This window comes from Equus przewalskii, chromosome 1 (genome assembly GCF_037783145.1).
Source record: "Equus przewalskii isolate Varuska chromosome 1, EquPr2, whole genome shotgun sequence".
Taxonomy (NCBI): domain Eukaryota; kingdom Metazoa; phylum Chordata; class Mammalia; order Perissodactyla; family Equidae; genus Equus; species Equus przewalskii.
In genome coordinates, this window is record NC_091831.1 from 121,332,599 (window position 1) to 121,360,233 (window position 27,635).

Sequence of the window (27,635 nt, forward strand, 5' to 3'; positions counted from 1 at the left end):
AGGAGGTCTGGTCATGTCTGAGGTTAAGAAACACAATAACCACAATTACAGCTTCCATTTATGGACTACTTTCTAGTCCTCTGCTGGTTACTTTATATGCATAAGGTTGAACCATATGAAATTGTGGGTATTTGCCTCTTTATATCCCACAAAACGGTAATTGCATCCAGTTCAACCTACCATCTCATTTCAGGATGAACCTCACACACACACAGCAGCCTCATTAAGTAGCTATTATTGTCCCCACTTTACAGATGAGAAAATTAAGACTCAGAAAGTGAAAGTCTTAGTTTAAAGCTGAACAGACAGCTGAAACCAAGCTTTGAAACTAGATTGTCTGAATAGAAGGCCACAGTGCTATCCCCCAACACACCACAGCTATCAAGGGCGCAGGAGAGTTAAACTTAAGAATTAAAAGACCCTCAGGCGTTCGACACCTCATTGCAAACCAGAGATTCTTGGAGTCAGCAGGGTCTCAGAAGGCCCGGCCCAGGCCTCCAACAAGAGGCAGCCAAGACTTCCTTCCCTCCTCATTCCTCCTAACCACACGGGGCGCCAAACGCCAACAGTCTCTTCGGAGGGCCCTTCGCGCACCCCCGGAGCCCCTCTTGTTTCTTCATGCACCCGCCCGCCCCGACCCACAGCGCAGGCGCCCTCCCCCGCTCCACAACCCCTCCCCACCGGCGGCCACTGCGCAGGCGCCCCAAGCCTGGCATCGGGGAGGATGCCGCGCCCAGGGGCGGGCCACGTGGCAGTTGGTTGGGAGCAGGGCACGTGGCCGCGGTGTCGTTGCGCGAGCGTGCGCAGAGTGGCCCAGCGCGCCCGTGACGGAACGACGAGGCGTGGGGTGCACGACCTCGCCCTCCGGGCCGGCCCCCGCCCCTTGGCCTGCTGCTCCGCCCCCGCGGGGCGTCCCGGGCCGCTCGTCCCTTTGGCGGCGGCAGCGCGCGGCCCGGGGTCGCCGTGAGTACTCGCGATGCTCGCCTTTGCGGCGGCCGCCACGGGGACGGGGACGGGGACGGGGAGGGGACGGGACGGGGCGGGGCGGCCGGGCCGCGGGCAGGGTGCGGGGCCCGCCCCGCCTCGGCCGGGGTGGATGAAGTGAGGGGCTTGGACCGGGTGGCCGTAGGTGCCCGTAGGCTTGACAGGCTTTGCTGAAGCCGGGCGGCTGGCGACACCGATGAGGCAGAGCTTCTTCCCCGGGAGGCAGGTGTTGGGTGTCTTTGGGGTTTCCAGAGGAAACCGGAGAAGAGCTCTAACTGCTCCCCCAAGGGAGGCCTCAGGGCCTGTCCTAAAAGTGTTTTGGGGGCTCAGCTTGTCGTCTCCCTCTACTGGGTATCCAAGACAGCGCTACGCTGCGAGAATCGCCCCGCCGCGGGTGCTCCCCCGCACTCTTTGTTCAGTGGCCTAGTCTTCCTGAGAAGGGAGCACTCGATAGAGAGTGGAGTAACCTCCTTTCCCAGGACCACATAGCTGAGAGTCAAATCCAGAGTTTAAACATTGAGATCCGAGGCTTTTTTGGCTAGATGTGAAGTTGTTTGGCCGAGAAGCGCCCGTGGACCCAGGGAAAGACCTTTGAGATCCACATTGAGGCTTATTTACATTTGGCCTATTCCCGTGCCAATTCATAAAGTGTTCTATGTTAGCTGCCATCATCCAAACTAAACACTGAGCCGAACGACACTCTTCTTTGGGCACTGTTCTCACAATCTGTCTTTGGCCCATCATCTCTTGAAAGGTTCCCTCCTTTTCCTCATTTAGATAAGTCAGATAGGTCTTACTTGCTTAATTCATTAACGAGACCCTTAATTAGTTATAATCACGTCACAAGAAGATTGGATGTAATTAGGAACTGTTAAATGTGCTTAAGTCCCAGTTCCGCTGTACTCCTGATCTTAAGCGAGTTGCTTGACCTCCCTAAGCATGAGTATTCTATGTATAACATGAAAGCTTTGAAACAGGCCATCTTTCAGGCTTATTCGGCTTTAAAATGTGTGTGAATTCCATGACCCACCACTCCCCTTTTCCCACTCTTCATCCTTTAAACCCATTCTCCATCTCCCCAGAAGAAAGGGCATTGAGAGTAGAAGGTGGGCATCCCTTTCACTGAAACAGGCTGGTTTGAAAAAGATGGTAGTCTCTGAGTTGTCTCTTCCCTGGATAAGAAAAACTCCCTCTGAACTACATTTTTCTCCTTGTGATAACAGCAGAAGCCAAGCAGCAACAGCCTTTGGAGAGAGGCTAAGTGTTTCTTGACTTCTGCAGTGACAAAGACCTTGAGAAAATTGGTACTTCTGGCCTACGCTGCCATCGGCCTACCGCCCAGCCCAAGACAGCCCAAGCTGGACATTAGTGCCTCCCTCTTTATTCCTGTGTGATCATCCAGATCAGCACCTGACTGTTTATTTTCAAATCTGACAAACCCAGCCCCTGGGTCTTCATATTCTGGTTGTCAGCTGCTCTTGAAGGTGAATGGAGTCTTGCTTTTTAAAATTATTTTTTTGTGATTTTGTCTATGTGTGAACGCATTTAGGTTCTTGTATGTATCTCCCATTTGGCTTAGGTAACCAGCAGACAATTCATTCATTCATTCACTCATTGAATAAATACATGTTGAGAGACTGATAGTATAGACAGTGAAAACAATCAAAGCTCTGTCACCATAGAGCTTACGTTCTGGTGGAAGATAAATACAATAAACATACAAGTTGTATGTCACAGCATGGTAAGTGCTATGGAAAAAAATGAAGTAGGGAAGGTGGTTAGTGCTAGTATTAGTGCGAGTATGTGTGTGTTGGGGTGTTGCTGTTTTATGTAGGATGGTCAGGTTGACCTTTGAGCTGCTGAATGAGTGAAGGAGCGAGTCATGTGGATATCTGGGTGAGAAGCATTCTAAGGGGGAACAGCTAGGGGCAAAGGCCCTGTGGTGGGAATATGGTTGAAGAACAGCAAGGAGGCAGTTGTGGAGTCTTGGGTAATCTTCCTGTTCACATTTAGAGTTAACATTCTAGGGAAAGCCCCTGCAAGAGTACAAGTAGCCTCTGAAACCTTCAGGGACCCATCACTCAACTTCATCAATAATCGACATTTTGCCGTATTTAATCTATCTACCCCCTTTTTTGTGTGTGCTGGAGTAGTATTTTAAAGCAGATCTCAGATGTCAGGCAATTTCATCTATAAGAGCTTCAGATGCACTTTCCTTTTGCGTGTTGTTTTTGATGGGCCAGGCAGCACTGTCACCTGGAGGACTGCATGCTGTTTGCCCTGCCTCGTGCCTTCTGTTCCCATCCTGGGTCGGTTACCAGGCTTAAGTTGGTATCCAAGGTACAGACCACAGTCTCTTGGAACACACCAGGATTTGGAGCAGTACTCAAATTTTATGCATCAGAATAACTTGGGGGGCTTGTTGAAACACGAATTACTGGACCTCATCTTTGGAGTTTCTAATTCAGTAGGTCTCAAGAAGGGCCTGAGAATTTACATTTTTAACAAGTTTCCAGTTGATACTGATGCTGCGGGTCCACAGACCCCATCAGAACCACTGATCTAGAACCCTAAGGTTCAGTAGATCCATGTGAGACCAAAAACACCACTGTTTAAGGTTGAAATAGGTTAGACTGAGGTGTGTGCAGAGCCAGGAAGGCCTAGAACCGTGGTTCTTAATTTTGTCTTTGCAGTAGAATCACTTGGAGAACTTTTTACAATTTCGTTAGTTAGGATCCGTGCCCCTGAAATTGAATTAATTGGTTATGGGATGGCATTGTGGACTGATGTGTGTTAAAGCTCCCCAGGTGATTGCAATGTAAAGCCACTTTTATGACCTACTGATTTAGAGAGCAATAAAAAGCTTTTTTAGCCTGCTCCTAAGGTAGCTTTGCCATCCTCTGCCATTAAAACCTTCATAAATTGACAGATGATATATTTTTTCCTGCTGTATATGGAATCTTCAGTGGGACTAAAACTTGCTGGTGTAGGGTTGGGGATCTTTAAGATTAGAAGGGAACAGGGAAACTATGTGAAAGGGCTAGGGGTTAGTGTTTTTGTGAGTGTTTTTTTGGGATCAGGATTACATTTTTATTTGAAGAGTAGTTTCCAAGAGGAGTCCAGGGCATTATTTTGGCCCTGACCACTCAGACCATGTCTACCTTAGGATGCTCAGTGTTGAGGACTTTTAAAGTTAGCTATGATTGTCATATAAAGGCGGCTAGTGATAGTGATGTTTAAAAAGAGATAACGACTCAATCTGGAGAAATAACTAGAGGAAGAGAGTCCAAAAAAATCTGATTCTGATGGGGGTTAGTACTGTGAAGAATGTTCAAAAATGAACTGACTAGATAGAATAGCATAAGCATCTGGTCCTGCCGCCATCACTTTTGGCTTCCAGGGTTGATATAGCATTATGAACTAGAGCAGGGACTTGCTCCTGTCCCAGCTCTCTGGCTTAAATGGAACAACAGTGTTTTATGTTTGTATAGTGCTTTCACAGTTCATTATCTTTAAAGAACTATGTGTACAAGTGTATGTGTACATGCATGCAAGTATGTCTCTGTGTGCAAGTGTCTGTACATATGTATAATAAGAGTGTATCCGTAAATGAGTGCCTGCTTATATACCACCCAGCCATTAAGTGATAACGAAACCTATTGTCTACTTTCCACAGGACAGTGACTTGTTACCACTACAACGGCAGAGCCTGCCATCCTCACCAGATCTTCAGTCATCCCCTGACATCACCCCCTCCCCCGTCTCCCTTTGTGGCCTCCTAAATGCCCATCTCACTGGCCTGGGTTCAGCCGGTGGTATGGAGGGGTGCTGCCTAGCACTGACCTGGGAGTGTGTGTGACCCACTGCTCCAATGGTGAGAACAACTGATCCTCCAGGGGGTAGATGGGACGAAGTGCAGGCCTCACATTTCCCTGGTATTTTCCCTCCCACCCTTTTGGAAGGTAGAGTGGCTATTTGAAGTTAAAGGAAGGAGAAGGTTCATGGAAAGAGTATTATTTGCTGTTTGTGTAGGTGGATTTTCTTGGGAAGGAAGGGGTGAATTGAATACTTTAAGGGATAGGAAGGGAGTGATGAGACAAGAGAGCTTAGGTATATGTGGGAGCTGCTGCCTTGGGTAATGATCCTAGAAGAGGCCAGCTTGTACTAGAACCTAGATTTGCCTAGGAATCAACCTTGACATTGAAGTCTGAATCCTTCCTCATTGGCTACGAGAGCCTCAATCATCATACCAAGACTTACGAAGGCCGAAATTCCCTATTGTTTTCCCCTGTTCCACCAAGTCAGAGCTAGGCCATGGATATGACCAGATTCAGGAAGAGACTGAGATACTCCCAAAGGTTGAGGTGAAGGGAGTAAAGGGATTAGGGCTTCAGTTATTCTATCCCAAGGGACCTGCTCCCATTCTTTGTGGGAATGTGTTTCCCATCCTATAACCCCACCCCATTCTGTGGGATAGCAGGGACCCAACAGGGTTATGTCCTTATTTCTCATCACTAGGACATCAAAGGCCAGTTCTGGAATGATGATGATTCGGAGGGAGATAATGAATCAGAGGAATTTCTCTATGGAGTTCAGGTGAGGCTATAGCCCCTAAGACCCAAGTTGGATGGTCTTGATGTGTACTTTGGATACATCAGGAGTGAAAGATTATTCTGGAGCAGAGATGAGATGAGGATATAATGTTGGTGTGGTCTGAGCATGGTCTTAGCAGAGCTGATCTCATCTTCTTGCTCTTGCCTGGGACTCATACCTTTCCCAGAGTAAACTATACCCTTTGTATATGGAGGCTACCCATATGTTTTAGTTGGAAATAGTTATTTTCTGACCCTTCCCTCACTAGCCAGTGGGGGTCATTTCATTGATTGGGTCAGATTTTTAAAATATTACCCTGCCAGTCATTGCCTGATATCATCACTACCCAGGGTGTGATCCTCAGCAGGATTGTTGGGCTTTGCAGAAAGAACCAGCTTGAGTTAAATTCTCTTCCGCCTGTTCTGATTGTCATAGAAGGGATACGTAAGGATCCTAGTCACAGTCTGAGAGGAAAAGCAGGAGACTTAAGGATGTGAACTCCTCAAAGCCTGCGGCTAGTCTGCCAAAACTTCTTAAGAAAGGTGTTGAAGGAAGACCTGTGTGTCAGTAAAATCCCCAGCTTGGGCCACCACCAAGAACCCCTTCATATAAGTGGGTTTGAGCTTGTATGTGCTGCTGTTGTTTGATTTCCCTGTTCCTGGTTTTTCTTCATGTTCTTTTTATGTTCTTCATGTTCTCATCTCTCTCTTTCCCCCATCCCTCCCCCCACCGTCACACCATTTTTGCTGCTGACTCAGGGGAGCTGTGCAGCTGACCTGTATCGACACCCACAGCTTGATGCAGACATTGAAGCCGTGAAGGAGATCTACAGTGAGAACTCTGTGTCCATCAGGTGGGACTCCACTTCAGGAATGGCAGGGCAGCAAGCCGTTTCTTTGAGTTGTTAAAAGGCTAGAGGTTTTTTCTTCATTTATGGTGTGATAGGGGTTCTGTGGACATTGATAAATTATGAGCTTAATGATAGTGGGAGTTGCTCAGAATACTTAAGCTTGCCGACAGGAATAAGTAGGAAAGTATAGCCACTTTTCTGAGAAGTTCCCGCTTATACACTTAGACCCTAGAAGGGTCTGAGAAGACCCTTCTAGGCTGATAGTTTCACCTTTGAGGTAAGATGGGCTTGTGGCTTGGAGAAGGCCCTAGTCATACTAAGTGGCTTGAAGCTGTAGCTAATAGCCTAGATACAGAGCTACCTTCCACCCTTTCCTCTGCCCTGTCCCCAGGCTCAGTTCTCCTTCTATCTGAGTCTCTGTTCCCGTCTTTGTCCCTTAATGAGTCTCACCTGTGGTCGCCTGTATCTCTGTAGAGAATATGGAACTATCGATGACGTGGACATTGACCTCCACATCAACATCAGCTTCCTCGATGTAAGTGGTGCTAGTATCTGCTAACAACATGTCTAGCTGGACTTGTGGATTTTGTCATGTAGGCCAGGAGTCTTACTCCTGAGTGCCGTATTTGGAGCACATGTTCTTCATCCCTGTCTTTCCTAGATCATCAGCAGACGGTGGTGTGTACTGTCCATGTGCATGTGTATGTCATACAGGGAAAACTTTAAGTCTATTACTCTCTATTGCTAAACTGGAAATTATCTTCTTTACTTTTTTAGGAGGAAGTCTCTACAGCCTGGAAGGTCCTCCGGACAGAACCTATTGTGTTGAGGCTGCGATTTTCTCTCTCCCAGTACCTTGATGGACCAGGTAAAGGCAGTGACTTTGGGCAAGTGGGTGCTCTGAGTGTGGTCTAATCCAAACTCCTAAGTTAACTGAGACAGAGAAAAACTAGGAACAAGGCCCCTGGGTGAAATCTGCAGATAGGGGCTGTTCAGTCTCCTGTCATTGGTGTCTTCATTCCCTGTCACCTGATAGCCATCCCCTGAAAGTCTTCTTGGTTAGTGAAATCATTTTGTCTGGTTCCCAAATACCATTTTTTCCTCTCCTTCCCCTCAGCTTCCTACTGAGGATATTTGAAATTGACCAGACAGCTCCCAGAATCTACCCCCTGTCTCAGATGTTTTCCTCCTCCACAATTATTGTTTAGAGTACATTAGAACTGAGGAAGCTAATTCCCTGAACTGTGCCTTTGGACTCCCAGGAAGATAGAGAAATATATATACTAGAAGCTTTCTCTTCTCTTTACAGAACCGTCAATTGAGGTTTTCCAGCCATCGAATAAGGAAGGGTTTGGGCTGGGTCTTCAGTTGAAAAAGTAAGAACTTTGATCTTTCTGGTCTTGGACATAGGAGGGAAAGAGACATGTTTGTATGTGAATGGACAGGCAGACCCTTGCATGGAATGTTTCCTTCCAAAAATGTCTTTCTGAAATATGCCCAAGAAAGACTAAAATAAATTGGGGGAGTCAAATTTATGGTTAGATGGGGGAGACTGTGGTTTGGGGGTATCTGGCCTTGAGACTTCCTGGAAGTAACATGAGAAGCTCATCAGTATTTAGCATTTAAGGAAAAGTACAGCCTTGGACTTAGAGCCATGTTCTTCCCATTTCCTTTTGTGTTTTTTTCAGAGTGGGGCTCTAGCAGCTCAGACAGTTTTAGTTTGTTGAATGTGTTGAGCACCTTGCTAAGTATTTGGTATACAAAGAGAAATGAATTACAGATTCTACCCTGAGAAGTTCCAAATAGAATCCAGTGGATACATACTGTAACAGAAGTGAATATGTAAGATTTAGAAAGGACACAGGAAGCAGTGACTCAGTCTAGGGGCAGATGGAAGGCTATGAATGAAAGAATGAAAGGGAGATGATTAATAGTTTTCAAGGATGGATAAGAGTTGCCTATGTAGACAGATTCTGAGAGTAACATTTGCAAGGGCACAGCCGTGTGAAGCAGCATGTGTGTAGGAAGCTTCAAATAGTTAAATCTTGCTAGTAAAAGGCAAGGGGAGAGTGGTGGGAACTGAAACCAGAGAAGTAGGAAGAAGTCTAAATCAGGGAGGATCTTGGGCTTTTGTCTTGTAGACATTGGGAGCAGTGAAGGGTTTTAGGCAAAGAAAGAACATGGTCAGATTTAGTTTTAGAAAAGCCATTCTGGTAGCATTGTGAAAAATAGGTAGAAGGGGGTGAGACGAGAGACCAGAACTAGTTGTAGGAGGCTTTTGTAGAAGTCCTGACATGAGATGATGAAGGCCTGAACCAATGTATGACTGTGGGTAAGAATAGAGATGAGAGATAGATGAGAGAGAAGGGCTGGCCTGGTGGCGCAGAGGTTAAGTGCACACGTTCTGCTTCGGTGGTCCGGGGTTTGCTGGTTCGGATCCTGGGTGTGGACATGGCACTGCTTGGCAAGCCATGCTGTGGTAGGCGTCCCACATACAAAGTAGAGGAGGGTGGGCATGGATGTGAGCTCAGGGCTAATCTTCCTCGAAAAACAAAAAAAGACTTGAAGACTGATTTGGATATATTGTATGTGGTCATAAGAGCCAAGGAATAGTAGAAAATTACTCCTAGGTTTCCAGCTTAGATGTCTGGGTAAATTGTAATACCACCAATTTAGGGATTTAAGAAGAGGAGCAGGTTTGTGGGATGAGGGTAGGTAATTAGTTCCATTTTAAACATGTTATTTAAAGGTAACTTTGGGATATTCACGTGGAGATGCTTAATTGATTGTTAGATATGTAGATTTGGTATTTACAGGAGAAGTTGAGGTTGAAGATACATATCAGCGTATGGGTAGAAATTACAAACAGCATAGAATATGATATGAGATTGTTAAGGGAGAGCATGATAGAGCGAGAAGAAAATAGGAACAGCAGCAAAACACCTTTTAACACCCAGACAAAATACCCAACAAACAGCAGGGTAGGCAGAAGAAGAAACACTGAAGATAGGTCAGAGAAGCTGGAGAAGAATGGGAAGAGCATGGTGTCACAGAAGGCCAGGAGGAGAGTTTCTTCAGGGAAGGCAAGAGCCAGAGTGGATACGTAAGAGGAGATCGTGGGAGTTTCTGTTGGATTTAGCATCAAGGTGAGACCAATTTTAGCAGAGCGGTGAAAGTAGAAACCAGAATACTGTAAGTTGAGAAGTGAGTGGTTGGCAGTGAAGTAGAAACAGTAAGTATGGATTGAGAAATTTGGATGAGGATGGGAGGGAAAGACAGAGATAGTTAGACTGAGGTGCAGAAACTTCAAACTTTCTATAGACTTTGGGAAAGGAGCTGACAGGAGAGGGAGGTAATTGATAGATCAAGCTCCCTAAAGAGGAGGGAAGGTGCTGAGATCTAGATTACAAATAGAGGAATTGGTCCTTAATAGGAGGGTCATCTTGTCTCCAGAGAATGGAGGGATTGAGGTAAGGGTGGAAGTGGAAATAGATTTTGTAGTAGGGTTGGAAAATGAAAGGAGCTGATATCTGATGGCTTCAGTTTTCTCTTGAGGAGGAGGAGAGGTTAGTGGTTGTAGGTGAAGGTAGACTCTTAAAGAAGGTGATAAGGATTTGGCATAATAGCTTAGAGTAATGCTAGAGAGAACTGATCAAGGACAAGTGAAAAGATTAGAAGAGTAGCTGATGGCCCAGCTCAAGTTGAAAACCATAAATTTGGGGATGTAATTTTTCACCTAACAATGTTAGTACCCCTCATGTTCCTAGTGCTTTTCTTCACTGTTCACAAGGCAGAGGGTGATACTTACCTCCATCCCACTCTCGGTGTAGTCATTCTTGGCAGTAAATTCCAAGGTTCATACCCTTTGAAGGCTTGCTCACCTTTGAGGTTTCCCTCTAAAGGCAAAGCATCTCAGAATTTTTCTGGTCCTTTAGACTAGGTAATGGGAGTGAGTATTTACCCGCTAGGGTAAATAGGTGCTTTAGGACAGTACATTTCTGTGTGTTAACGTCATATCAGGGGAGTCTTCCAACACACATTCCCCCACCACGACTGGCTTTGTAGTCCCTTGGGTCTGAATTTTGGATTAGTTGCCTTTCATAGTCCTCTATTTCATGACCTATTACCCTGCCTGAGCTTTCTTAAGCCTGTTCTCTTTGAATTCTTAGGATCCTGGGTATGTTCACATCCCAACAATGGAAACATCTCAGCAACGATTTCTTGAAGACCCAGCAGGAGAAGAGGCACAGTTGGTTCAAGGCAAGTGGTACCATCAAGAAGTTCCGAGCTGGCCTCAGCATCTTCTCACCCATCCCCAAGTAAGTGCTCCCCCAGGACCTGATCATCTCTGATCATGTTAATCTTGTCTTAGCACCCACCCCACCTTCTAGATTACCCAAACTTAGCTAGTCTGTCCTCTCCCTAGGTCCTCTGAATTCTGTTGCTTTACTAATACTACCTACGTGGTCTTATCCCTTATATATCCTTTTCTTTGTATTCCTAACCCATTGTTCGTCCTTTATGTAGAACACAATAGCTCACTTCATCCATCCTGGCCCAGGACCCACTTGTTTCCAGTCCTCTTCTATGATTCCTACTGAATCCCCACTTTCTTCACTTCTGTTTGCTGTCCCTTCAGGTCTCCCAGTTTCCCTATCATACAGGACTCCATGCTGAAAGGCAAACTGGGTGTACCAGAGCTTCGGGTTGGGCGCCTCATGAACCGTTCCATCTCCTGCACCATGAAGAACCCCAAAGTCGAAGTGTTTGGCTACCCTCCCAGCCCCCAGGCAGGTCTCCTGTGCCCCCAGCACGTGGGCCTCCCTCCCCCAGCACGGACCTCTCCTTTGGTACATGGGCTGGGGAGAGTTTGACTTGGGTGTCAGGAGGGTGGGAGTGGAAATGTGGGAGTATAGCTTCTCAAAATGGGGTAGAAGTATGGTTGTCCAGGCATCATAAATCACACTTGGACATGTAACCTGAGTGGGTGGAATGGAACTGAATTTTTAATAGCTGAAAGCTTACATCTAAACTATCTGGCAAACTTTTCTGACAGTAGGCCATGGAGCAGAGAGTCTGGGGTGGGGCATCCCAAGGAGATGTCATGTATGATTTTATTAGGTTGTGGTTAGGATTTGGTAGTCAGCTGCTGTGCTAACCTATTCCACCTACCTTGAAGAGGGTTAAGGACAGGTGAGCTTTTTTTGAGAACTTTTAGCAAAGATAGCTGAAGGTGTTCTGTCCAACTTTGGCATTACTTAAGCTGGTCGGAGCTAGGGCTTAGCTATTTTGGGAGAATACTAGGTGATGGGCATGAGCGACGTCTGTTGAGGCACCAGCTTCATAGGAGGCTCATAGGGTCCATCTTTTCACTCTCATCAGGTCAGTGGTCACTGCAAGAACATCCCCACTCTGGAATATGGATTCCTTGTCCAGGTAATCAAGTCTAAAGCCTTTCCCCTCTTGTCTGACCCGTCTGATCCGCTAACATCTCCCAGCTCCTCAGCCAGTTAACAGATGTTTGCTGAGTTAGTCTACTCCCAGAACTATACTATGTGTTGTGTGGATAGAAGTAAAGAAGGCATAGTTTCCATCCTCAAGAAGATTACAGCATTTTTGGGAAGACAACACTTACAGACAACTTAAAATCAAGTGCCAAAGCAAGAGGCACTGCAAATTTTAAGTGCATAGATATCAAGATGAGACAGGGATTAATGCTAGTTTCCTTATGATCCCCAACGTCCTTGCTCAAATGGTCTTCTGTTTTCCCCACAGACCTCTGTCGCTGCTCAGCCACTACGGGTCATTTGCTCCTTTTAAAATCTCCTTATTTCCTGGACACGCTTTCACATTGCATCTCTGTTACCTTTGTTCATGTCGTTCCTCCACTGGCCTTTCTCCTCGTATCTGCCCATTGCGCTTGAGGCTCAGATGCCACCTTTTCCATAACATCTTCTCCATTATCCCAGCTGTATTAGCTGGAGGAGATGTCTCTTCTCACTGAACTCTTATGATGCTTTTTGTTTTATAGGACACCTGTGTTCACATAGCATATGCCTTGAATTGTAATTAATTTGCATGCCACATCTCCCCTGTTGGAATATAGGGTCTGAGTGAGAAGAAAATCTTTTATATTATTGCATAATCGAGGAGACCTTTCCCTGAGCTGGGTACATATAGACATTTAATAAATCTGTATTAAATGAATGAATAAAAGCCCTTGCATGTCCCTTTACCAGCCCAAAGGTATATGAAATGGGAGCAACTTGATTTATATACAAAATGTGGCTGATTGAAAAAGCTGTATTAAGACAATGTTTAAAAAAGTACTTGAGGAGGGGCCGGCCCAGTGGTGCAGCGGTTAAGTTCGCACGTTCCGCTTCTCAGTGGCCCGGGTTTGCCAGTTTGGATCCTGGGTGCGGACATGGCACCGCTTGGCATGCCATGCTGTGGTAGGCGTCCCACGTATAAAGTAGAGGAAGGTGGGCACTATGTTAGCTCAGGGCCAGGCTTCCGCGGCAAAAAAAAAGAGGACGACTGGCAGTAGTTAGCTCAGGGCTAATCTTCCTCAAGAAAAAAATACTTGAGGATATTGCTGCATGAGCTCTGGATTTGTGCTGTCTTCCCAGGACATAGTTGTATCTATGGTTTTGACTAGTGGACAGGCTGATTGTTTTAGATAGTTGAAATGGCTTCTTAGGTGCCCTCTGATCATAGACTGAATACCCAGAGGGACAATCTATAGTTACTACAACTAGTGTTAATAGTTTGATTAGTACCCATTTATAAAATACTTTCACAGAAATCATCTCAATACCTCTGAGGTGAATAATGTTCCACTTTCTAAATGAAGAAACCAAGGCTCAGGTTTACCGACTTGCCCAAAATTATATTTGGTATTAAGTAGTAGGCAGGGACTCTTAACCTGGCTCTTCTACCATGTCTGGTCTCATCTTTACTATAATATATGGTCTTAGCTCTAGACCTAGGCCATCAGTTTACCTAAAGTGCAGGGCCCAGGAGTAGATTCTACCTTAGGCACAGGAGGGAGAAGGAGAGTAGCCAGAAAAGAAGGTAAAATTCTTTCCCAGATCTGTGCCTGTACTTCCAAAAGACTTAGTAGAATCTCCTCTCTCCCCAGATCATGAAGTATGCAGAGCAGAGGATTCCTACGTTGAACGAGTACTGTGTGGTGTGTGATGAGCAGCATGTCTTCCAGAATGGGTCCATGCTCAAGGTGCGTGCCCCTCTTCTGTGACCCTCTTCCTTGGACCCTTAGCCAAGGCCCCTTCACTCCTTACCTCTTCTGTATTCCTTTCTTCCTGGGTCTGTGGTAAAGGTAGAATTCTGTCTACACTCCCTGAGACTCTAGAAATGTTTTTCTTTGAAAACAAATCTCAGCAGTCCTGTTTGGAAATATGAGGATATGTGACTATTTTTGAGGAGATAATCCCCACCCAACATTTAAAAATAGGGATCAGATACTGATCAAGATGATTGGATATGATGCTGTCCTCAAGGATCCAAGTCTAGGTGAGTAGACAGACACTTCATTGTAAGTGTGTAGAAGAAATATGAGCAGTGTTGTGGAAACTCAGAAGAGAGAGCATCTAATATCTAGGGAGGCCATGGAAGGCTTCATGGAAGACATAACATTAACTCTCAAACTATCAGTAAGGCAATGTAATTAAGACTTCGCTTACTTATAATTTTCTCATGACGTAGAGGGTCCCAGATCCCTACTTCATTCTAGAATTGTCTGAGGTTGCGATTGTCTCTCTCTCCCTACAACACCTTCTTACTGCACACTCGCTACCACCACCATCTGTTTAATATGTCCATTCAGCCAGCTGTCTGTACTCGTGAACTGTGCGTTTTCTCCTTCTACACACTGGGAGTCATGTCCGGAGCTGCAGAGGAAGTGGCCACTGGAGCAGAGGTATGGGAGAGGGAAAGCTGCTGGGGAATTGGGATCAAGAAAGTGTGGGGAACCCAGCAATGTCACTTCTTAGAATTTAACCTCCAGAAGTGCTTTCACACGTAAGGGAGTTCACTACAGTATTGTTTGTAATAGGAAAAAAATAAAAAGGGTACAGCTCCATCTGTAGGGAATCTAGTTAAATTAAGGTATGTCCTTACAGTGGAAATACTATACAGCTACTATTTATGGGTAGAAAATTATAACATAGAAAATAGAACAGTGTGTATAGTACAATTCTTTTTTTTTAATTGCCTGTATAATAAGATAACTATTTCCATAGGAAAAATATCTGAAAGGATATAAATCAGACTTAGCAATAGTTACCTGTGAGGAGTGAGATTCATTTGTGGGCAAGGGGGTGATTTTCATCTTTTCTTTAATCACTTTTTTAATCATTGTTACTTGAATTTTTATAATGTGCTTATATTTTCTAACAAAAAGGCCATGAACATGTTCGCTTTTTAAAAGAACATCAGAGAAATGCTGAGACTTCAGCAGGTGGACCCCTGCTTGATACGGTGTGACTCTCAGCACTGGGGAATCACTTAGTCTCTTCTCCCTGTCTCTCCCTTCCGCTAAGGTGGTGGATCTGCTGGTGGCCATGTGTAGGGCAGCTTTGGAATCCCCTAGAAAGAGCATCATCTTTGAGCCTTATCCCTCTGTGGTGGACCCCACTGATCCCAAGACTCTGGCCTTTAACCCTAAGGTATAGTTGCTTGGGAAGAAAGTCAGGGCTAAGAAACAGAAATCGTAAAAGATGGTGGGAGACTATGGGCCATCGTTCTGGTGTACACAATTTGGAATAAGAGAGAGAAAAAATGGAACACTTGTTTCTTGGGAACTCTTGAACCCTAAGCTTTAGCTGTTTTAGTGAATAAATAACTGAGTTTGTTAGAAGAAAGGGAGAATTAAATATTATATGTCATGATAGAGAAGAATAGAGGCTTTGGAGCCAGACAGACCTGAATTCCATTTGAGGTTTGGCTGCTCTCTAGCTGCATAGTTAGGCAAATCACTTAATCTTTCTAAACCTCAATTTTCTTATCTGTAAAAAGGGCATACCTTGCAGATTGTTATAAAAATGAGAGATAACAAATGTAAAGTATTAGTTAGTCAGGATTCTCCAGAGAAACAGAACCAATAGGAGATAAATATATATAGGAAGAGATTTATTGTAAGGAATTGGCTCATGTCATTATGAAGGCTGAGAAGTACCAGGATCGGCAGTCAGCAAGCTGGAGACCCAGGAAAGCTGATGGTGTAAGTCCCAATCCAAAAGCTGATAGGCTTGAGATCCAAGAAGAACTGACTTTTCAGTTCAGTCCGAAGGAGGAAAAGACTGATGTCCCAGCTCTAGGCCATCAGGCAGGAGGGCATCCCTCTTACTTGGCCTTTTCGCTCTATTCAGGCCTTCAGCTGATTGGATAAGGCCCATAGGAATTGGGGAGGGCAATCTGCTTTACTCAGTCTACTGATTCAAAGGTTAATCACCCTCAGAGAGACACTCAGAATAATGTGTGGCCAAATGTTTGGGCACTCCATGGCCCAGTCAAATTGATCCGATTAGCAATTGACAAAATTAATCATCATAAGTACCAGCACAGTGTCTCACAATTACTGTCAGTGCTGTGTATCAGGTACTGTATCAGGTTCTTGACATGTTGTTTAATCCTCAGAACATCTCTATGAAGGTAGTGGGAATATTTATCTTCCTTTACACAAGAATACTGAGGTTTTAAGAGGTTAAGTAACTTATGCTATTAACTCCAAGCTGGTAAAAGAGAACTAGCTTGTCATTCTATAACTATCTGACATTAAATCTGTGTTCTTTCTATGACATACTACATTGTTTCTCTGGGGCCTAGACTTCTTTTGTGTATCTGACCCTCCTTTTTGTCATGTCTTACTCTCCTCCACTTTTGTTCATCTGGTTCTTCTCTTCCCATTGATTCCCCACAGAAGAAGAATTATGAGCGACTTCAGAAAGCTCTGGATAGTGTGATGTCCATCCGGGAAATGACCCAGGTATTCTGTCCTCTGCCTGTCCTCTGCCCTCTATGTTGCCCCACTCAAGTGCCCTATTCTGCTTGGAAGTCATGGGAACTTAGAGATTTAGAGATGCTACTTAATTCCTCACTGTGTTGTGTTTAGTCTTCCCTCTTTAGCCTTCCCAATCCTTGTTCTCTGTTTTGTTACTCCTCTTTCTCTCTCCTAATGTCTCTCTCAACCTTTTCCTTTGCTGCTAATTCCTTCACAAGTTGTTCATATTTAATGTTTTTCCCGTAATTCTTAGGGAATTAGAGAAGTGAGGGAAAGACCTCTGCCCAGGGTTGTGAGGGTGAGGAGGGGGGCTTGGAGGTAAGGAACTAGACCCAGGGGCCTACGTCTTCTATCCTTCTAGGGGTGGGGCAGCCACATGGAGCAGTGACCATCCTTTGAATCAAGGCTGTCCCTCACCAGACTTCCCCACCCCTCGTCTGCAATCTCTGCATGAATAGACATTCATTTGTACTCACATTTACAGGTGGGCCTCTTCTCAGCAAATCCTATATATCACAGTTCAGATTAACACATAAGTGACACCTAGCAGGGATAATTTACTTGTCAAAGGACTCTTTGCTTTTTGTAAAGTTTTACCACAGGATTCCTTAGCCTAAATCTTTCTGGGACATTGATTTTATTTATTTTTTGATTTATAATCAACCTTTTAGGGCTGTAGGAATTGCATAAAATGAGGGAGACCCACCTGCATGTTGTTTTGTAAGCATCTTTGGTCATTTTCATATTTATTTATAGTCTTCCCAACCTGACTGGGCTCCTTAAGGGTGGGAACCCCATCTCCTCTTGCCTTTGTATGGCCTTCAGTGCCTACCTTGCCCTGGGCCCTGATAGTCTGTGGAAAGTGGGAGGGTTCCCACCTCTCCCGGTAGATAACTTTAGGGCCGTTGTCTTACAGGGCTCATATCTGGAAATCAAGAAGCAGATGGACAAGCTGGATCCCCTGGCCCATCCTCTCCTGCAGTGGTATGGATAGAATGATGCATCCTTCCCAGGGCGGGTGGGGAGGGAGGCACAGTGTTAGACATGGAGCCTGCACCTTTTCTTAGAGGCAGTTTCAGCATCCTTAATGAGGTTATAGATGTGGCTGCTTTTTCTTGGGGTTTTGTTAATACACCTGGCCTTGATAAGAACTCAGATCCTACAAAGAGCCCACAAATTCTAACATGATGTCTCAAGTTCTCTCTACATGTTTCATGTTTCCCAATAGGTTTTTGAATGCCCCTTGCATGTAAGAATTAACACTGTTCATTTCAACTGGGTTTTCTACGTACCCAGAGGTCTGTCTCCCGCTTAGACTCCCTTTCCCTGTCTCAGTGCCTTTCCTGTTGATACAGACTCTCCAGAGCCTTGAGACATTATTGTTATTCCCTTCTCCTAGCAAAGACTCTGACCGTCCTCTGCTGCCCTCCCTGCTGATGTTGATTTCTGTTCTGTTTTCCTGACATAGCTTTCCCCTTCTAGCTTGTTGCCCTCTTCCTCATCAGCCTTTGACATCAGTACTTTATCAGTGCAGCATTCTCCCTCTTAGCATGAGGAATGACCAAGTATAGACCATCCAGGGTACACGTACCATCATAGGTACATGGATGAAGCACAAAAAGTAAACTTTATCCACTCTAGGAGATAATGCTGCCTCGCTGAACCCTCCATGTTTTATGCCTTTATTCTCTCCTGTCTTCTGAGTTCAGGCTCTGTACAGCCCAGTCTGTCCCTGAATCCTCAGAAAGTTTGTTCTAGTTTCTTCTGTTTCCTTCTCCAGCCCAAACAGTAACTTTCTCTCCATTCCTCCCCATCCCTGAGAGAGCCCTCAGGCTTCCTCTCAACTCAGGTGGGATGGCTCCTGAGCCTCAGTTCTAAGTTTCTAAATCCCAGGTATAAGTTATCACCGTCCTAATACAGACCCCTCCTTTCTAATTTCTTTTGTTTTGTAACTGACCTCTTGTGCTCTTCTTTTATATTATCCTTTTCTCTCCCTAGATATAGCAGCCCACCTCCCATCCTTCTCTTTCATCCACTATTTACAAACCTAGTACTTAGCTCTTTGGTCAGTAGCTTCCCTTTTACATTTTTATACACAGGCATTACCCTCCCCAGGAATATCCAGACAGTGACCTGGACACTTCACACAATTCAGACAGCCCTGGAATCCTTGTTTGTTCTTCCAGGGGCAGAGCAGGGTTGCTGCTTTATTCAGGATGGCCTAACCACGTACTTGTTCTATCCTTTTCCTTTTTTCTCTGTTTCATCCTAGGATCATCTCTAGCAACAGGTCACATATTGTCAAACTACCTCTCAGCAGGGTAAGTGACCATTCTCCCCCAACTCTTTAAATTTCTAGTGAGGGGCAGGGAGGGGCTCCAAATCAGCTAACCTCATTGGTTTTAGACCTGTCTGGTGGGCTCTTTCCATCAACAGTAGTCTTTGGGCCTAAGCATATTTCCCTTCTTTAGGGTCATTGCAAGCCTGATTTGCTCCCTATCCCCAGCCCTTCCCTCCCTGATCTCCATTTCTGCTCTGTTTTCCTGACCCCACCCCACCCTGGGCAGCAGCTGAAGTTCATGCACACCTCACACCAGTTCCTCCTGCTGAGCAGCCCTCCTGCCAAGGAGGCTCGGTTCCGGACCGCCAAGAAGCTTTACGGCAGCACCTTTGCCTTCCAGTGAGGGGGTGGAGCCTGGGGAGGAGGGCAACGAATAATGTAGGGGGGTGGGAGGGCAAGTTCCCTTGAGGTGTATGAGTTTGTGTTACCTATGTCTGTCACCCAGTCAGTCAACAGATATTTACTAAATGCTATTGTGATAGGTGCTGTAGAGAATAAAAAGACACATGTGATATGGTCTTAACTCTCAAACTTGTTATGATGTAGTTGAGGAGAAATGATATTTACATGTAAAAAGATGTGATTGAAGGAACAGATTGGAGGGGATAGGTTTGAAAGCTACTTTGAAGGAAATCAGCAATCTATGCCTAATGGTGGGAGGGAAGAGAGAGAGAGATTAAAGGCAACTTAAAGGGAGTAGTGGTACCCTTTTCTTAAAATAGACGTTAAGTCAGGATTGGAAGCCCTATTTGGGATCAATGATAAGTTTGTTGAGTTTGAGATGAAGTTGTTTAATTTGAAATATCAGGAGAATAAGCACATGAAAATACTGAACCAGCAGTTGAGGGTTTAGGATGGGATTAGCTGAAACGCAGAACAGAGGATGGGACTGGAAGTCAAGATGCAGGCATCTTGCATGCCTGTGACTGTATCCACGTGCATGTCCATCACTGGGTGTATCTGTGTCCGTCTTCATGGCCCGTGTGAGTGAGAATGGGTGGGAGTGGCAGTCTTGGAAATACTCCTGGGAACCTCATACAATGAGGAGACATGTATACTACCCTGCCTTACAGTGGGTCCCACATTGAGAACTGGCATTCGATCCTTCGCAATGGGCTGGTCAATGCATCCTACACCAAACTGCAGGTGAGGCTGTGTCCCTTTCTCTTTCTCTCAACCTCCCTCCCTGCCCCACTGAAGTTTTGAAAGGCAGCTCTAGAGTACTCAGCTGTTTTTGCCTCAGCATCCTCAAACCTAGCCTGCCGTGGGGCTTCCCTAGAGAGGAAGTTGGAATTGCGTGTATAGAGTAAATGTCGCTGTTGTATATTTGACCCCAGGCTGGGTTTTTTGGTGATTTTGGAAATGAGAATGTAGCTATAGGCAGGAATATGAATTGCTGATTGCAGCCACTGTGATGAATTAACCTATTAGAGCTTTTCAATTTATGTGTCTATTTTATTCAGAGAGTTTATATAGGAGACTTATTTCTTTGCCCTCTGAGACTCCAAGGAATGGTTATTGTCCTTCTTCCTGGCTATCTATTCTGTACTGCCCTTTTGTGGAATCTGCATATATCCCAAGGCCCGGGGACAGGAGCATGGATTCTGAGGGACTGACTCAGTGGCTCTGCCACTCTTACTCTCCAAGGCATCAGTATCTAGTATTTCATAGGCAAAGGGGTTAACCTGCATCCACTTTTCAGCCAATCAGCTTTTTAAGAGTAGGTCCCTAGAGTTATCTGAATGAATGAGAGGGTAAATGGAGAGACAGAGGGCTGGATAAGCCTTGTGGCTGCGTAATATGCACCGATGGGAGGGCCCAGGCTCATATTGCTCATCCTGGTGTTTCCCTGCAAGCTGCATGGAGCAGCCTATGGCAAAGGCATCTACCTGAGCCCCATCTCCAGTATTTCCTTTGGATACTCAGGTAAGAAATACTCTCTGGCCACTTTGACTCTATTTACATTGCATCCGTTTTGTGACTATGTGATCTATGCTGTCTCCTCCTCCATCATAGATACTTGGTCTATGTCAGCTCTCTCCCCAATCATGGATACATAGTCTGTCTCTCTCCGCTTTCTCTCATTAGGAATTTAGATTCTTTACAAGATGAGGCCAGTTATCTCCCTTTCTTTTAGGTAGTCCTCTTCTCCATGGGGATTGTTTTATTCATTGTAAGGGCTTGTCTCTGGAAATGGGTTAGGGAATAACTGGGAGATGAAACAAGGCTTTTTTTAGACTACATTTTTGATGTTGGCAATAGCCTGTCATCATAGATTGTGTGTGTGCACATGTGCATCTGAGTTTATATGTAAATACACTTGAAGGCTTGAGTCCTTTCCACTGGCTTACATTTCGGGAGACATTGCTCTTCTCCCTGTGAACCACCTTTAAAATTTAAACTGTCTATAATTACACAGTGTTATATTAGGCACATTAAATGCAAGAGAAAACATTTTATTCCGAAGATAAGTCATGAATGAGGTCCAGATTCTAGTCAGGAGGTGAGTCCAGCTTTGTCCAGCTCAGAAAACGAATCTGGCCTAGAGCTCTCTCAGTGTTCCAGGTTCATGTCTTAGTTGCTTTCCAGTCTTTTGTTCTTGTTCTATGTAGTCTCTGTGAAGGATAGCCACATGTAGTTGCCTGTCTGTGAAGGGGACAGTGCTAGATTCTTTACAGACTACTTGGTATTCTTGAGCAATTGTAAATGTCATAAAGGTAAGGAAACCTGGGTCCAGCGTCACAGAGCTAGAACAGTCCCCAACAACAAAGTAAACCAGACAAAGTGGAAGAAAGCAGATAACACAGGTGAGCACCTAAGTAGTGGAATAAAGACAGTTACAATAGATAGAGCCAAAAAAGCCAAAAGATGATTCTTGTAAAGAACTGACAAGACAGATAACCCTAGTTGGATTGATCAAGAAGGAAAAGAACACAATTAAATAACAATATGAGTGAAAAATGGAACATAACTACAGATATAGCAAAATTTTAAAAGGTAATGGGAGAATTTTGTCAACTTTATGCCAGTAATTTGAAAACTTTGACAAAAGGTTTAAATTCCCAGAAAACTTAACACAATCAATTCAAGAAGAAATAGAAAGCTTGAATAGCCCTAAAACTAGAAAAGACATTGAAATAGTAGTTTAAAATTTTCCACAAAAAAGAAAACAAACTAAAACCCCACCAAGCCCAGCTAGTTTTACAGTGAGTATTAAATCAAACTTTCAAGGAACAAATTATTCCAATCTTACACAAAATTATCCAGAGAATAGAAAAAGATGGAATTACAAGTCATGAAAGATTGGTAAATTTGACTATATTAAAGCTAAAAACTTCTTTTCATCAGAAGACACTTTAAGAAAATGAAAAAAGAAAGATAAGCTACAAACTGGGGGAAGACATCTGCAACATATATAACCACAAAAGATCAGTAATAAAAATGTATTTTAAAAATTCTTACATATTAAGAGGAAAAAGACAAACCAAATAAGCAAAAGCTTATTATAAAATAATATTATGAAATTATGAAAATAAGCAAGTGACATGACTGGGCATTTCACTGGAAACGATCAAAAAATATGAAAAGCTGCTCAACCCCTATTAATCAAGGCAGTGAAATCAAGACCAAAATGACTTACCATTTAGCACTCATGTGGATTGGCAAAAATTAAGAAATCTGATAATACCTCTGATCGTATCAGAGGTTGTAGATCAGCAGGATCTCTTTTATTGCTTATAGGGATATAAATTGGTACAACTACTTTGGAAAACAATTTTTGGTGTTAAATTCCATAAAGCTGAGAAATTTTATCACTGTGACTCAGTATTTTCATTCCTACATGTGTGCACCCAGAGACGTGTACACGAATGTTCAAAGCAATGCTGTTTGCAACAGCAAATCTTGGAGACGACCCAAATGCACATCATCGAGAGAATGAGTAAATGTATTTTAATATATTCTCACAATGGGGGCCAGCCAGTGGCGCAGCGGTTAAACGCGCACGTTCCCCTTTGGCGGCCCGGGGTTTGCCAGTTTGGGTCCCGGGTGCGGACACGGGATTGCTTGGCAAGCCATGTTGTGGTAGGCATCCCACATATAAAGTAAAGGAAGATGTGCATGGATGTTAGCTCAGGGCCAGTCTTCCTCAGCAAAAATAGGAGGATTGTGGCAGCAGTTAGCTCAGGGCTAATGTTCCTCAAAAAAAAAAAAATTAAAAAAAAAAAATTCTCACAATGGATTATTATTCGGCAATGAAAATTAATGAAGAGTGGTATTCAACAACATGGAACAATATTAGTAATAAGTAGAGGGAAAAAAGACCCCCTGTATGATGCCTTTTTTCATATTGTTCAAAAGCAAACAAAATTGTTATTTGGGGGGGGGGGGGTATGAGTGTGTTTTATGATAAAACTAAAGCAACAAAAAAAGAAATGACAACCTACATTTCAGGGGAGTGATTACCTCCCAAGGGGAGTAAGATAGTTGGCATAGGTTAGGTGTACATAGCTAAATGTAGGTCACTGGTAATGTTTTAGCTCTTGGATTTAGGTCTTAGGTTGGGTCTGTAGGTATTCATTGTTCTGTTAAATAAATGGTAGTGTCAAAGGTTATATGACTAATCCACACAGGATAAGTGCCCAATAAATATGTATTGCATGTGTGAATGAATCTTATTCTGTGTGCCTGGGGTCCAAAGTGGGGGTTGGATTGGGGTAGTCTTTTTGGCTTCTTTGTCTAGGTTCTTCAGTCTTTATTCCAGCCTGAGCTTCCTTCTAATTAAGCTCTTATTACTTTCTTTTTTTTTTTTCATTTATTTGTTTATTTTTGTATGTACATCATAATGTATTTCAAATTCTGTGTAGATTAACTTATTACTTTCTGAGTAGTAAGATTCTCCTGGCTCTTGGTACCCGCAAGATTCTTTCTTCCTATTTCCTCCCTGCCTCTCCCTGTTGCCTCTCCCACTGGCCTTTGTTTACCACTAAGTGCCTGAATACCTTTAGTTGATGAAGCCAGGAATTTCTTTTAACTTCTTACCTTTCTTCATCACTTGACTGATTACATAAAAACATCATATGACACTATCCTTCTCCCTCTTGAAGAGGTTGATTGATTATAGGTAGAAAATACCATAGGATTTTACTACTGGAGTTATAGATCATCTTGACCAATCCCTTTTACTTTATAGATAAGAAAGATGATACACAAAAAAGTTAAATGACTTTCTCAGAGTCACACAGCTATGAGTAGCAGAGCTAGGACCGGAATCCAGGTCTCCTAACTTCTTGGCCACTGTTGTTATTAGTATATCGCACTGACAGAGTAGGCTTTGCTGGCTGACTGAGTCTCTGAGGGCCCCACAGATATGTGAGAGTCTCTGTAACAGTGGGCAGGATGTGTGCAAATGTCCAACATACTGTAGTTACACTAGCATTTGGCCAGCTCTATCTTTTTGTAGGTTTCTTCCACCCTATTCTGCTCTGGTTTTCTCTGTTCTTCCTATTCTTGGCCTAGTGGCATTGGGTGCCTTCGCTGGGCGGGGGTAAATCGAGAGCACCTGTTTGACTAGTAGACCCTCCAATGACTTGGCCATAGTGTGCAGGTTAAAACGAGAGACAGTGTTAAAGGAGATGGTAAACTCCATCTGTTTGTTTAGCCCTGTTTAGAGACCTCTGATGAGTATATACTCTGAACACAAAGTATCCAAGGATTATTCTAGCCACCATGTTCTCAGGGTCTGGGCTCAGGAAACTGACAGAAAATCGTTGGGTCAGTATGGACAGGACAGTGCAACAGGATTGGGGTGGATCAAGATTTGGGTTAATTCATAAGGGCCATCTCTAAGCTCAGCCAGAAAAATCAGATTGCTCTTGCTCATCTTCTTGGGTAGAACCTTTCATTGAAATACCCAGGCTGAGAAGATCATGAGGTTTGGATAGAGAGCTAAACCTAGTTAAGGCTAAGGGAGAAGGTGAAACAGAGGAGTTGGGTGTCCTTTAGGAGAAGGAAATTGGCAGTTCAAGTCTTGAGGCTTTCGTTGCCCTGAGTTTTGTTCAGATCTGTCATAGGACTTTGGTGTGAGTGCATGATGCATTGACAGCCTCAGCAGTGAAGAGTGTCAGTCCAGTAGTTGTCACCCCCACCTCTACACCATGGCTATCACAAAACCAAGAACTGACGCAGAGTGCAGTTAGTAATAATAGGAAGTTTGGGGTGGAGTGTTGAAATCAGGGCCCTGCTTATGGCCTGTAATGATGGCATCATTTCCCATCTTCATCTCCCTCTTGGTCTCATACACACAGACTTTTATCCCTAACTGTGAAGGGCTGGGCCTATGATAAAGCTGAGTACAGAGACTGCAGTCTTATTCACAAGCCACAAAGAGTTGGGGTAGGGGCACACAAGCACTGTTTCATGCTTAAATAGGGAAAATCCAGAATGAGTCTATTAAATGTTAAAAACAGGGCTATTCACTAAGGGTAAGGATGATGGAGGATTTATGGATTTAAATAGATGGAAATGAGTCTGGGAAGACTTTCTGAAGGAAGCAGTGTATTTCAAGATAGCTCCCTGTGGAAAATTATTCATCACTTAACTGCTGTGCTCTCTCCCTTTTTTCTTGAATGACTCTGGTCAGTTTTTGTGTAACTTTGAGACTAGAGCAGATCTGACTTTCTCTGCTTGCTTCCTCTCCACTCATTTCACTTAGCCTGGCATTTGATCCTAGGTGTTGATGTCACCACACTTCTGGGCCCCTCATTCCTAGCTCATTTCATGTGTTACTACCCTGTCTTAGAACCACATGTTTCCCTGATGTTCTCAGGATAAACTCCAGTTGCCTTAACGTGACCTACAGCGCCTGCATGATCTGATCCCAGCTCACCTGATTCACATCCTCTCTTGCCACTCCTCTGCCATTAACTATGCTCCATACAAACTAACGCACACTGCTTTCTTTCCCCCAGGCCTTCCATATCCTATTACCTCTGCCCAGAACACTTCCCCCCCTTCATATAATAACTCTTCTAATCCTGTAGTTCTCAGCTCAGCTGTCACCAGGAAGCCACCTTTAAACTCCTAGGCTAGGTTAGTTCCCCTGTGCTGCCTCACACACTGCTTTGTATTCTCCCCATCACAACCCCCACCATGCTGTGTTATAAATACTTGTTCCTTGCCTGTAATCTCCACCAGACTAAATTCTGTGAGGGCAAATATCTTGTTTGTTTTATTCACTGCTGTATCGCCAAGTGTCTAGCTCATTGCCTGGCACATAGTAGGCACTCTAGTAAATATTTAATGAAGAAATGGGTGAATGAACTGGGTTTGTTGTTCTGTGACAGGAATGGGAAAAGGACAGCACAGGATGCCCTCCAAGGATGAGCTGGTCCAGAGATATAACAGGATGAATACCATTCCCCAGGTATTAGTTGGCCTTGCTCCAGTGAGGCAGGACCCTTCCCCTGGGATGAGTTTAGGCTTCAGAGATGGATGGGGAAACAGTACGGGGGGAGGTGGGTATTTTAAAGATCATTTGAAGGAATCAGGTATGTTCTTAGATGAACATACTTCCAGAGTCATATATGGCCTCAGTCATAAGTATGGAAGCAGAGACTGAGTGTAAATGTAGTGACATGAAAATGTAAAGATGGAAGCTGTGGACTCATCCAGACTGATTATGGGAAAGCAAAATTTTGGTGGGGGGAGGGTGGCTGGGAGCCGAGGACATCTCTGAGCCCCACTCCCAACCATCACCAGCTAACTAGCTTCTCCAGGGAAAGCTATACCAGTCTACTTGGCTCTGCTCTCCTTCTCTTCCAGACCCGATCCATTCAGTCGAGGTTCCTGCAGAGTCGGAATCTAAACTGTATAGCACTTTGTGAAGGTAGGTAGTTCCCCCAGTCCCTGTTTTTCTGGGTCCCCAACCTTTATTTTTGGTGCAGCTTTGGCGCATGATCTAGCTAAGGGTGACATTGAGTCATCATGTCTTCTCTCCCCTGCCTCGATGCTGTGACTTAAGCATTATATATATAATTTCTGGCCCCCTTCTTCCCAGTGATTACATCTAAGGACCTCCAGAAGCATGGGAACATCTGGGTGTGCCCTGTGTCTGACCATGTCTGCACACGGTTCTTCTTTGTGTAAGTCTAGGAGGGTACCTTGGGCATTGCTCTGAGGAGTGAGGGTGGGGGTGTGATGGTGTGTGACTCCTGGGAAAGTGGGAGTCTGAGACTTGTCCCTGGCTGCCTCATTGGAGCTGGCACTGGGACTTTCCCCTTGGAGGATGGGGATGAGTATAGATCAGGATCCGTTTAGAGGAAATCAAATAAGCTGAATCTCTTCCACCCTAAAAAGTAGCACAAAAGGGTTCTGGGATGGGATGGCTACACCTCCAAATACAGTTCCATTGGTTGACATTATCCTGGTATTGTCTCCCTCTTATGCTCACACTTGCCCTATCTTTGGCAGATATGAGGATGGTCAGGTGGGCGATGCCAACATTAATACTCAGGACCCCAAGATACAGAAGGAAATCATGCGTGTGATCGGAACTCAGGTTTACACAAACTGAGGGGGCCCCAGCCCTCGTACCACCCCTGTTCCCCCAGGATCCATCTGCCCTCATAAAAGGGGTCAGGAGCAGCTGGCGAGGCTGTCCTGAGGAATCAAGGGGCCATTACCAAGGGTCAGGAAAAGGATAGAAGAGGCGGCCTTCATGGTGGAGACTGACCCAGGAACCACTCCACATTTGGATGGCCCAGACTGACTCCCTACTCCTGATTTTCCCAGTTGACTTCACCCTGTTTGTAAATAAAACAATAAAATGGAAGGTGCTGTGGACTGGA

At 44.5% G+C, this 27,635-nt stretch overlaps 1 protein-coding gene across 29 annotated transcripts; it reads left to right on the top strand.

Annotated features, from left to right (window-relative positions):
* The first annotated feature begins 618 nt into the window (after positions 1 to 618).
* PARP6 (poly(ADP-ribose) polymerase family member 6) lies at positions 619 to 27,635 on the top strand. Of its 29 annotated transcripts, none has more exons than XM_070575886.1 (24): positions 718 to 963; positions 2,266 to 2,468; positions 4,661 to 4,858; positions 5,503 to 5,580; positions 6,336 to 6,430; positions 6,902 to 6,962; positions 7,205 to 7,295; positions 7,737 to 7,803; positions 10,597 to 10,746; positions 11,067 to 11,217; positions 11,810 to 11,863; positions 13,569 to 13,664; positions 14,274 to 14,366; positions 14,989 to 15,114; positions 16,368 to 16,433; positions 17,365 to 17,432; positions 18,721 to 18,769; positions 19,016 to 19,128; positions 19,863 to 19,935; positions 20,646 to 20,715; positions 26,133 to 26,212; positions 26,611 to 26,674; positions 26,846 to 26,930; positions 27,259 to 27,635. In XM_070575886.1, exons 3-24 carry the CDS (start codon positions 4,856 to 4,858, stop codon positions 27,359 to 27,361), a joined length of 1,836 nt encoding a protein of 611 aa, XP_070431987.1. In that variant the 5' UTR covers positions 718 to 963; positions 2,266 to 2,468; positions 4,661 to 4,855; the 3' UTR covers positions 27,362 to 27,635. The 29 variants fall into 29 exon arrangements, 17 of the variants coding, with proteins under 17 accessions (XP_070432050.1, XP_070432056.1, XP_070432065.1 ...); XM_070575902.1 differs by having other exon boundaries at positions 19,019 to 19,128; XM_070575878.1 differs by having other exon boundaries at positions 737 to 963; positions 2,211 to 2,468.